This window comes from Oncorhynchus masou, chromosome 27 (assembly GCF_036934945.1).
Source record: "Oncorhynchus masou masou isolate Uvic2021 chromosome 27, UVic_Omas_1.1, whole genome shotgun sequence".
Taxonomy (NCBI): Eukaryota; Metazoa; Chordata; class Actinopteri; order Salmoniformes; family Salmonidae; genus Oncorhynchus; species Oncorhynchus masou.
In genome coordinates, this window is record NC_088238.1 from 43368992 (window position 1) to 43381390 (window position 12399).

The 12399-nt window shown below is 39.4% G+C and overlaps 1 protein-coding gene and 1 non-coding gene across 7 annotated transcripts; both read right to left on the reverse strand.

Moving 5' to 3' along the window:
• Positions 1 to 450: 450 nt before the first annotated feature.
• On the reverse strand, positions 451 to 11974 carry LOC135516238 (ubiquitin carboxyl-terminal hydrolase 47-like). 6 transcript variants are annotated; one of them, XM_064940386.1, is made up of 12 exons: positions 11786 to 11974; positions 11034 to 11131; positions 10821 to 10917; positions 10579 to 10694; positions 8593 to 8663; positions 8338 to 8469; positions 8152 to 8238; positions 7871 to 7999; positions 7545 to 7673; positions 7328 to 7365; positions 7049 to 7083; positions 451 to 4098 (listed from the first exon to the last, which is right to left on the reverse strand). In XM_064940386.1, coding segments are annotated over exons 1-12 (1035 nt in total). In that variant the 5' UTR covers positions 11788 to 11974; the 3' UTR covers positions 451 to 3997. The 6 variants fall into 6 exon arrangements, with proteins under 6 accessions (XP_064796458.1, XP_064796453.1, XP_064796454.1 ...); XM_064940381.1 differs by lacking the exon at positions 451 to 4098 and adding an exon at positions 6167 to 6371; XM_064940382.1 differs by lacking the exon at positions 451 to 4098 and adding an exon at positions 6167 to 6371 and having other exon boundaries at positions 11422 to 11974.
• On the reverse strand, positions 3782 to 3857 carry trnaa-ugc (transfer RNA alanine (anticodon UGC)). The gene has a single exon. It is a non-coding gene; the product is annotated as a tRNA-Ala (tRNA).
• Positions 11975 to 12399: the final 425 nt, after the last annotated feature.

Sequence of the window (12399 nt, forward strand, 5' to 3'; positions counted from 1 at the left end):
TGTAAACAGGAGAATGGAGTTGTGGTCAGAATTGCAGAAGGGAGGACAAGGGAGGGCGTTGTATGAGTTTCTGTGGGTAGAATAAAAGTGGTCTAGAGTTTTAGGTCCCCTAGTGGAGCAGGTGATGTGTTGGTAGAAGTGAGGGAGGACGGTTTTAATCTCCTCACGTTAGTCTCCGCCCGCCAGAAACACTGCCACTGGGTGAGCAGTTTCATGTTTGTTTATGGCCCCATACAGTTTGTTGAGTGCCAGAGTTTTGTTGTCTTGTAGACCGCCGTGATAATTACGGATAACTCTCTTGGTAGATGAAAGGGTCTGCAGCTTAACTTACCATGAGGTATTCTATATCAGGTGAGCAAAAGTTATAGATTTCCTTCACACTGGAAGCAGCACACCTGTTGTTATTTATGACCCCCCCCCCTCCTTCTTTAGACTTTCCCAAAGCCTTCGTCCGATCTTGCCACTGGATGAAGAATCCACAAATTACTATGTGTATAGTGTCATCATCTGGCCACGTATCTGTAAGACATGAGACTCTCAAACGAAGCTCATCTTATTCTAAAGTGACTGGACATTTGCCAACAGAAAGGAGGGGAGCGCCGTTCGGTTTTCTCATAATTTTCACTAGGGCTGCAGCTCGTCTACTGTGTCTATGCCTGCAGGGTTTTGGTAGCTAATGGAACAAAGGAATAGGGACCGGGCAACAGCTGAGTTTAAGTCTTATTTGAGGTCGAAATCGTGGTTAGTAACTGTTTATCTGATATCCAGAAGTGTTTGGGGTCAAATGGGATAATAGTATGAACTTTTCTTGTCCAATTTTTCCCTCAATGAGCTTTAATGCCAAGGAGATTAATATATCCTAATTATACAAATCTTACTGGGACAGGGCATCTCCCCATAGGTCACGATCTCATACAGCAAGGTGCCGAAGGAACACACGTCACCCATGATGGTGAACTTTCTACTGGTGATGTCCTCAGGAGCTGTCCATCTCAAAGGGAATAGTGTGTTCCCTATAGGCATATAATACACACCAGTCCAATTGAAATGCAGACTTATAGACCTGTGATCAATCTCCCAGGGGTCCGCAGAGCCAGGAAACTGTGGAGTGAGATACAAGATCAGAATATCAGCAGAAAATTTGAGTCACTAACAAACCTAACAACTGGAATCTGTCTTCTGTAATCAGCAAACCTCCTTATTAAAGGCCCAAGTACAGTAGTAAAATGTCAACTTCTCAAGCTGTAAAAAGATGCTCTGAGCATACCAATGATATTGTACAACTACTTTATTTTTTAAAAATCACAGTTTCAGTGGAAAATGGAAATAGGTTTTGAGTTTAAACACTTTTGGATGGATACAATCCATCATAGGTTTGGACAACAAGTTTTTCTACAAACATCTCAAAATTCATGAAGTCAAACACAGACTGCGCATCTCACCCACTTGACACAATAAAGCTTCCCAAGGAAGGTTCCTTAATAAAGCCCTGATCATCCACATATCTGACGATAACTGACAACTGCAAACAGACTGGTGGCACCATAGGTCCCAGAGCGGGGGGGCAATTTTTAACAGTTTATCATCCGATACAGCATGTCAGATTTCGAATGTTTAGGTGTAGCCTGCTGACAACATTTATGTCATGAGTTTTTGCTTGTGTCTGTCCAGAGTGATTATGTGTTCTCGTCTTCTGAGCGCACAAGACAAAATGCGCTGCGCCAAGCTCTCCCCTTAATCTAACTTTTAATGGATGATGCGATGGAAGCTATCAAATCCTTTTGAATTGTTTTCGAGATCCCAGAAAAGACAGTTGAAAGTTTGATATGTTCAGCAAGTAAAGCATCATAACGCGTAATTACCTCTGCAACCTCCTTGTAGTTGCCCTTGTTAATGGAACTTTCCCTCTCGTCGTGTCCTCTAAAAGCAAATTCTTGCATGCCCTGCTTTTGTTTTTTCGTTAGCTGAACAATCTATGTTCTTCGTGGCACTGTACCCACTTTTTGACCAAGGCTCGGACTTTCCAAAAAGCAGGCAAGGCCAGAAATACAGGCGGCCTGATGAAAGGCTCCCTGTTAACCAGCTAACGATATACTTTTGATACCAGTTTATATTGAAAGCCCTCACCTTTTCATCCTTCTACATGAAACTCATCTCGGGCAGAGGTCGACCTTCGCTTTTAATTTGCACCTTTTCCTGTAGACCAGAGAATGAAAGGGGTTCTTCAACCAAAAGTCCACAACATTTTCAGCATCGTTGGCCCTTCTACCATTCTGACAGAGAAAACTGCACACTCGTGCTGGTAGCTAGCTACAGAAGTTAGCAAGGCAATTTGGAATAGATTGCACTAATTGGAAACAAAAATAAAGTTTGAAAACCAAGAGAACAATTTATAATATACCTCCTCCTGTCTCCTGTAATTACAAATGTTTTTTGGAATTAACCAACTCCCCGCACCGATAGCATAGTGTTAATTAGCACCCATTTTCACGTGAGCTAGCTAATTAACGTTAGCAATAGCACCCTTAGGCAATTGCTTACAATGAGGAAATCTTATTTGGACAAATGTACCTACTTGCATCGTTGATGCCGACGGCCATTCCCTAAGATACACATAGCGAGTCTACACAGCCTACACATAGTATATACAATAATGAAATGCCTATTGCCTATTTTATGCCACTCTATGTCCATGCCTTCATGCCTTTTTATGTCTATGCTTATTTTTCTTTGATGTATAGAGACACGTTAGTGTGTTGTTGGAGGGCGAGAGTCCTAAAATGTAAAAATGCAGCAGCTGTCAACTTCATCACTGCCCCTTCTGCACATATAAGGCTGAACAATATATGGTCAACAACCACACCAAAGGTCAACAACCACATCAAAGGTCATGCTTCAGTGAGGCACAGAGGTACTATTTCTTTGTTTATTGAATATATTTGACATTCACATTTTTTTATATTTGCCCTATTTTTTTCAGTTACATCAGTGTATTTAATGCAGGATCAGGTACAGCATAGGCTATTAGCTAAAGTAAGGTGCATTCTTGTATACACATCACTAGAGGTTCCCTTACATTACTTAATGACCACAATCTGTTTTCTTTCTAGACAAAACTGAAAACTACGGCTGTATGATGGCCTGGATGAAGAATATTCTCCTCAAGGAACCATTCATGTTCTCGTTCCAGTTACAGAGACATTATGAGATGTTCTATGTGGAGGCAGTTGACTACAATAAAATGACTGTCTGCCTCTTTTGAGGAGCAAGAGTGAAGCCATTTTTGAGGAGTGGTCAAACCTTGTTTTCCTCTGCTGTGTTAATTGTTTCAATTGTTAATTGTGTTGTTTAGTAAAGATGATGTAGAAGTCACCCGAGTCTCTGATCTCTTTACTGGAGCTGGTAAAACTTAGTGTACAAAGCACATTCAGCTTGTCCACGTGTCTATATGTTATAGTCTGTCTCCATTCTCCATTTTGCTTTATCTTGGCCAGGTCGCAGTTGAAAATGAGAATGTAACGGCGGGTGAGTGAAATGAGTGAGGAGTCAAATGCAGAGAGCGAAATGAACGGGAAAACGCTTTCATGTCCTTCAAAACGTAACACGTCCAAAACATGGGTGAATGCCCAGAACACTGGCGCTAAACAAACCCAGAACCTAGATACAAACACTGGACAGCGAAAACCCAAAACAAACCACGATACATATATATCCCATTTAGCAGACGCTTTTGTCCAAAGCGACTTACAAGTCGGCTGGGGCCACTACTTTTACATATGGGTGGTCCCAGTGGGAATCGAACCCACGACGCTTGGCGTTGCAAGCGCCATGCTCTACCGACTGAGCCACACAGGACCCAAACGTAACAACCAACAAGCCCGCACAAACACCAGTGGGCAAAACGAATTTAAATAACACCCATCCCAAAACCCCAACAAGGAACAGGTGAAAACAATTAGACAAAAACAAACGAAAAGGAAAAAGGGATCGGTGGCAGCTAATAGACCGGCAACGACGACCGCCGAGCGCCACCCGAGCAGGAAGGGGAGCCACCTTCGGTGGTATTCGTGACAGAGAACTTGTTCTCAACTGGCCCACCTGGTTAAATAAAGGTGAAAAAAAAAAAAAAAAAAATACATTCTCATGAGGAAAGTAAATAGCATTATAAATCAGGATAGGTAGTAACTATATATACGCTCAATGAAATAATATAATTACAAATGTATAACATTTATCAACACAATTTTAACAGTACATGACATACATAACAAGTCTGTTGTTCACTGCAACAATATCAGTAGCTTGTCTCAAATATAGCATGAAACAAAAAGTGTTACAACACATGTGCTGGTACCACGTTATGTAATATTACTTACGATCTTCAAAAATGACATATGTTTGTATTCAACGTGTGCCTTGCACAAACGTGTGTGTTTGTATTCAGTGTGTACTGTCAAACCTCAGATGGACAAAAAAAACACAGGTGGGCGGGGTCAAACGTGGGCGGAGTCAATTATTTGACTCTGCCCATATTGAGCCAGGCACGAACTGCACACTGCAGTCAGGGGTACATGCTACGAGTCTTCTAGCTTTTGTTTTGAAGTCAGTGTAGCAAGAGGAGGACAGAAGCTAGCTGTCCTCAGGCTACACCATGGTGCTACCCCAGACCGTGCTGTTGAAGTTACTGTAGACTTTCATTTTAATCAATTATTTGGTGACCACTGCATAGGACATACTTCCCTAGTTAGGTTCTTATTCTACACACACACACACACACACACACACACACACACACACACACACACACACACACACACACACACACACACACACACACACACACACACACACACACACACACACACACACACACACACACACACACACACACACACACACCAGTTAAAGCAGGCCTTTACCAATACACACACAATTCTATCTTATATGAGCTGCTATATTTAGCCATACCGACTAAGGAGAACATGTTTTCATTCTGTATTCATTCATCTCTTTAGTCATACACATACCCCCCCAACATCCCCTTGAGCGGGGAATCATTGCTAATGGTTTGCTAGGGTGTGCACTAATGAATACACCCCAGAAGAAACATTGTACATGGTAAGCCTAATTTTTTATTTTTTATGTATCAAGTGATAAAGGACTTTTGAAGTTGCCTGTTGTTGGCATTATTTGTATGACTAAAGAGATATAAGAAATACAACATGCAAACGTGTTCTCTTTAGTCGATATGTCTAATGACACAGACTTGGCAGAATGGGTTTGTAGCCTAAAACTAAAAACTGTATCTATATGTCTAAAATCTTTCAACAAGGCCACTGAATACAACTGGGTACTGGGCCCACTTTATGTGAAGTGCATCCTATGAAGGCTTCATAAAGCACTACATAGATTCTTCACAAATGATCTATAACCATATATCATGCTCTATAACAATGTCTAATGTGGCATAGCTGTATGACATAACCATTCATTGATTTGTTCACGTTCGTTACTCTTTTCTAGAGCATGAAATACAGTTATAGAGGATTTGTGGCCCATTTATCTAGTACTTTTAAATTCTACAGTATATGACTGCTTTATGAAGCCTTAGCCTTCATAAGATGCACTTCAAATAAAGCGGGACCTAAAACAGAATATAATTTGTTCCAAGCGTACCTGTTTTATTGCTGAATGATAGCCTAGGCTTTAAGCAGAATAGCTGGCTAGTGAAGCTGTTAGTTGCCATTGTTGATATCACTTTCCCAGAGACTTCAACTGGCAGTTAGCTTTAAGTGACTTAGCGTAACAGACTCCGTCATATGTTCAATTCCTCTTCTATACTTGACAATTCCTCTTCTACACTCTTCCATTCCTCTTCTATTATATTTCATTCCTGTTCCATACCCTTCACTTTCTCTTCTATACTCTCCAATTCCTTTTCTATACTTTTCAATTCCTCTTCTATGCTCTTCAAGTCCTCCTCTATGTTTTTCAATCCCTCTTCTATACATTTCAATTTCTTTTGTATTCATTTCAATTTCTCTTCTATACTCTTCAACTCCATATATTCTCTTCTCTTCCTCTTCTATCATCTTCACTGTGTCTCTTATTGTCATGAATTGTTGAGGAATGTCATCAATGCCTCTTCCATTGTGTTCTACCCATGTCATGAATTCCACATATATTCTCTCCAATTGCAATGCTATACTCTGTGATTCTACATTGATTATTTTCTTCAATTCTGCTTTAATTTTATTCCATTCCTCTTTTATTTTCCACAATTATTCTTCTATTTTCTTCCATTCCTCTTCCATACACTTTAATTCCTCCTCTTTTCTTAATTTCCTCTTCTGGTTGATCCGGAGCACGTGCTTAGAATTAGAGGGAAATGCATACATAAGTTTGACTGGAATTGGTCAAAAATAGTTTAGATGAAGGAAGCATAATTCAGTTTATCCAAGCAGAATTAACATTTAGGGCCACAAATCTGAAGGGACTGAACAGGAGCTGTTGAATTCAGGATAAATGAAAACATATAGGAGGATCCTTTAAGATAAGTGATGCTACTGTATGGGATGACTGTATGACAGATTGTTATCGCTCCAATGCAGCCATTTCTTTCTCAATATCAAATCATTTCTGGGTAACAATTAAGTACCTTTCAGTGATTGTTTTAAATTAAAATGGTAAAAAAAAAATTAAAAAAAAAAAAGGTTTCTTAGCTAAAAGCAATATCTCAAGCAAGAATTTTTTCCTAAGACTGTCTGAGAGTGGTCTGAGTGAGGGACCTATTTGGAGAAGCCTATTGGGAGGAATATGTAACCTTAAAACTAGCTGTTATTGGCAAAGAGTAGGGCTACCTCTCTTATTGGTTATTGGTCTATTGTCCAAAACCCCACCCATGCAAAACAAGCTAAAATTTCAGGCAGTATTTTCAAACAGCTCTTACATCATTTTCCCAATTATTATTCCAACCTAGTAGTGTGGAAATATATAGAAAACAGAGGAAAATATATATATTTTTTACTGCACTGCCACTTTAACTTACATTTCTTGTACATAAGCAGATACACACTCTGGGATCTAGTGGAAATAGGAAAATAATGTTAAAACTGTAATATTACAAAAAAGAGGTGATTCAGTTTGGCATGATGTTCTCTGGAAACACACACACACACACACACACACACACACACACACACACACACACACACACACACACACACACACACACACACACACACACACACACACACACACACACACACACACACACACACACACACACACACACAACCTCAAGAGATGGAAAACACTGACATTTTACCTTTCATTATTCATATGACTGATTGATTGTGGATTGGGCTGTAAGAGAGGAGCAGTATGTATTACAAGAGTATACAAATATATGCAAATCATTGTGTACACTGGCCTACAGTATATTGAGGGTTGCGTCTATTGGAGGTGTTTTAATATATTTTGACGACACATAATACTTGACATTGAAACAGTCAATATTCAATTCAATTGACAAAAAAACATACCTGTCTGACGTAGCTGTCATCGAACACATACCAGTTGTGATCATCATAGGACTTGATTCTAGCAGTGTAATGTCCACCTCTTAGACTTCCCACATGGTCCACAACTGCATAGAGTTCATAGTCACAGTTCTGTTCAGAGAAAAGGTCTGTCATGAAGCTGTTTTTGGTCGGGACCGGTGAAGGACCAATGAGAATGAGAGAACACGTAACCCTCTGTTTTCCTTCTATAGTGCTCCTGCCTGAATACATACATATACAAATGTGTCGCCGACATGAGAAAAATGTTACAAAAGCACCTGTCCTATAAAGAAAGTATCTCTAAATACCTTTGTCCGTAACGTGTGAGGAACTTCAACACAGCAGTCATTTTTGGTGTATGACATACTGTGGTAGTCAAACTCAAACCTCTTGAGGAGCAGAGTCAGAATCTCTGGGTGATGTTCCATTTTACATGCCTGGGCGACACAAAACAAACACACACTATCAGTCTATCAGTATAGCCATGACCTTCCATAGTCTAAAGCATGTTGTCTTTTTGAGAGGCTTTTGGTACCATTGTGGATTAAGGATTTTGATATGATTGAATATTCTCAACATCACAACTCACAATGGTTGAATAGGTTTTCTCATTGCATTGGTCGCAATACATCTCACTGACAGTTGAAGACTTGAAAAACTCCTCAAAACCATCCCTCTGTAAACACACACACACACACCGTTCACAAACAATCCTTCCCTGCAAAATTCCAAACCTTTGGAAATGACTAAAATACTTGAAGAATATTTTCCTTACCACACTGTAGGTTTTGTTTGAGTCTGATTGATTTTCTATTGAGAGTGGTAGAGTCCAGAATGGACCAGTTTCATCACTGGTCACATGACCTTCTGAACATCTCATTGTGTGTCTCAAATGTCCTTTGAAGATCTAAATGCAAAAATATGCCATATAATAATAAAGTCTTGTCATGGCAAATATTGTATTTATAACATGTTCAGTTGCAGGTTTTTTCTAATAACATGTCAGTATAAATAATCAATAATACTGTACCTGAGACACATAAGGATTGACCATGCTTAAAATAGTCTCAAAATATTCAGCAGCATCCCGTTGCTCGTAAACTGATTGGTAAAAACAACAAGTCAAAACACTCCTGCGGTAGGTCATAATGCAAAGGATATACTTTTTCATTTATATAAACTCATATAATTTATAATTGTTTACTAATATATATGTTTTACTAAAATTATTTATAATTTGATTCATTCAAATGTATGTATATAGTTTAACCTTTTAATGCAGTGGGCTAAATCAGGGTCACACAAGAGTGTTTCTTGGTAGTCTTAAACAAATCTACTTTGAAACAAAATAATTTCCCTCACACACACACACACGGAAAAACATCCCCACAGCATAATGCTGCCACCAACATGCCTCACAGTAGGGATGGTGCCAGGTTTCCCCAAGACGTGACACTTGGCATTCAGGCCAAAGAGTTCAATCTTGGTTTCATCAGACCAGAAAATCTTGTTTCTTATGGTATGAGTCCTTAAGCTACCTTGTGGCAAACTCCAAGCAGGCTGTCATGTGCCTTTTACTGAGGAGTGGCTTCCGTCTGGCCACTCTACCATAAAGGCCTGATTGGTGGAGTGCTGCAGAGATGGTTGTCCTTCTGAAAGGTTCTCCCATCTCCAAAGAGGAACTCCGGAGCTTTGTCAGACTAACCACCGGGTTCTTGGTCACCTTCCTGACCAGGGCCCTTCTCCCCTGATTGCTCAGTTTGGCCGGGTGGCCATCTCTAGGAAGAGTCTTGGTGGTTCCAAACCTCTTCCATTTAAGAATGATGGAGGCCACTGTGTTCTTGGTGAACTTCAATGCTGCAGAAATGTTTGGTACCCTTCCCCAGTTCTGTGCCTTGACACAATCCTGTCTCTGAGCTCTATGGACAATTTAGACAATCGTGGCTTGGTTTTTACTCTGACATGCACTGTCAACTGTGGGACCTTATACAGACAGGTATGTGCCCTTCCAAATCATGTCCAATCAATTTAATTTACCACAGGTGGATCCAATCAAGCTGTAGAAACATCTCAAGGATGATGAATGGAAACAGGATGCACCTGAGCTTAATTTCGAGTGTCAAAGCAAAGGGTCTTAATATTTTTGTAAATAAGGGATTTCAGATTTTATTTTTATTACAATAGCACTTTGTCATTATGGGGTATTGTGTGTAGATTGAGGAGGAAAACATTTTATTTAATCAATTTTAGAATAAGGCTGTAACGTAATAAAATGTGGAAAAAGGGAAGGGGTCTGAATACTTATTATTGTAAAAATTATTTTACCCCCTTTTCTACACAATTTCATCATTCCCAATTGGTAGTTACAGTCTTGTACCATCGCTGCATCTCCCCTATGGATTCGGTAGAGGCGAAGGTCAAGTGGCGTGCGTCCTCCAAAACACAACCCTGGAAAGCCACACTGCTTCTTGACACAATGCACGCTTAACCTTGGAGCCAGCCCTACCAATGTGTCAGAGGAAACACCGTACACCTGGCAACCATGTCAGCTTGCATGCGCCTGGGCCCGCCACAGGAGTGGGACAAGGATATCCCGGGCGGCCAAACCCTCCCCTAACCCGGACGATGCTGGGCCAATTGTTTGTTGCCTCATGGGTCTCCCGGTCGCGGATGGCTACGACACAGCATGATATCAAACCAGGAACTGTAGTAACTCGGCTTGCACTGCGATGCAGTGCCTTAGACCACTGCATCACTCGGGAGGTCACAGTATATATATTTGACATAGAAATAGCGGATTTTAGGCATTTTCTGTTTTAAATGTTCATTAATTATGAAATTCAAAAAAATATGAATAATATTCCACCCATGAGGCCACCAGGTCATTTGACTGCAGGAAAGGAATGTATTATACCTGTTTGAATATACTGTATAATGCTCTTAGAGCACTTGTACATTTATCAAAGTTAGGTCAAATATATACTCTTTCTCAGCAGGATATCAAAAGCAAACTCACCATTTCCAATGCCAAGTATGGATAAGATGTCCTTTGTGTGAGTTTCACTTGTCTTTAACGCCTGGAAAAGGCTGTTCAGGTGAAAATCAGCAGTCTTCTGATCTTGACCACAGTGACTGTAGAGATCGATGTGATATCTAATATATTCTCTTACTGCATATCATTATAGTTGAATGTATTGATTTTAGATTGTAAATCATTGTGTTAAGTGGGACTCAATCAGAAAATGGAAATTCCCAAACCTTTCCACAGCCTCTCTGAAGTCCTTAGTCATGAAGAGGACCTGCAGCACACTGTTCAAATAACAGGTTGCTCCTTGATTAACTAAGCCATTGTAGTCTAAAATAAAGAAAGAATAATGAATTATTGTAGTACCATAACTGATCCACTTCAGTGTGTCAGCATGTAGACCTACAATGGCTCGATCTTGAGACAGAAACGGACTTATTGCTTACCAAATATGAGGTCAAGTCTCATTTTAAACCTCTTCACGATGCCTTTGTCGCATCCTGTTTTCTTTGGAGGATTCTCTCTGGAACTCATTTTTTCACACCTGAATAATCAAAAGATCTTGTGTTAACAGAGAAAACATTACAGCCATAATCTGTTAGATTTAAATGTGTATACACCTTGATTTGGAAAAATATATTTAGGCCTACCTTATTGTAAACACATACTAGACTAATTATACGAGTATTATTAGAACACCACTATAACAATTATAACAATGTAACAACAATTATATAACTACAACAATAACAATAATAACCACATTATATATAGAATAGAATATAATTATTATCAGGCTAAATCATTTATGAAATAACAATGAGAATGTCGTACCGTATCTGGGCTACGAGGCTACTTGGAGTTTTTATTTTATTTACAATAATTGTTCAGGCCTTTTTCGATCAACAAAGCCCGTCACCCATAAAGACGCACCATAGTTTCATTTTTGTACGTCTGTTTGCGCGGATTTTCGTTTTGAGGTTACTGCCGCAGCAACACTCATTTGTGGACAGCGATATGGAAAATGTCGTCTGTATTAAAATCTAATTGTAGACCTCGCATATGGATTCAAATTCCAAATATTTGAAGATTCGCCACAACAATATGCATGCACACATGAATAATCTACATGAATAGTAGCTTCAGCAGGGCTGAAATAGAGCCTGGAAACGGACTACAGGCGTCTTACAATACCTACATGTCAGTATGATTTCATGACTTGATTACTTCGTTAGTTTCATGTACATTTTAGCACTGTGATAACACAATTAAAACCGTAGCCTACCAACAATTTACCGATTTCACCGATTTTTCAGCTTCGAGAAAGAGAAGTGCGACATATTTGTTTTCCAAATTTCAGTTTCGATTTAGATTCACTTTACCTCGCTTGAAATCTACAGTAATACGCATATGTGGCCAGATGTGGCGTATTGTATACGGACTACTGAAAAAAATAAAACACATATTGAGAGTTGTTAATTATAATGTATATCCCCAAACAGAGCCTATTACATTAGTAGTCCAATTCCTAATTATATGATCCCCCTCTCTCTCACACATAGACATATATAATTTAACGAAGCACAACGTATAGGTCAAATAAAATGTCTAAATAAATCATGAAAATAGAAGAGGAGAGTAGACATTTCCAATCTTCCTTCTGGATCCCATAAAAAGAGAACAGGCATGAATATTCCAGCTGCTTGTCTGTATGGTAGTCATACTGTTCCCTAAATAAAAAGGTGAGGAGAGTAGAACACATCATAGGATAGCTTCACATATCAGCATTATAATCAAGTTCATTTGAATTGA

Excerpts from the sequence above, each read along its gene's own strand:
- LOC135516238 (XM_064940381.1), bottom strand. Across the intron at positions 8,239-8,337 it reads CAAACAAAACCTACAGTGTG|AGGGATGGTTTTGAGGAGTT; the intron begins GTAAGGAAAATA and ends GTGTGTTTACAG. Across the intron at positions 7,674-7,870 it reads CTCACACGTTACGGACAAAG|AACTGTGACTATGAACTCTA; the intron begins GTATTTAGAGAT and ends TTCTCTGAACAG.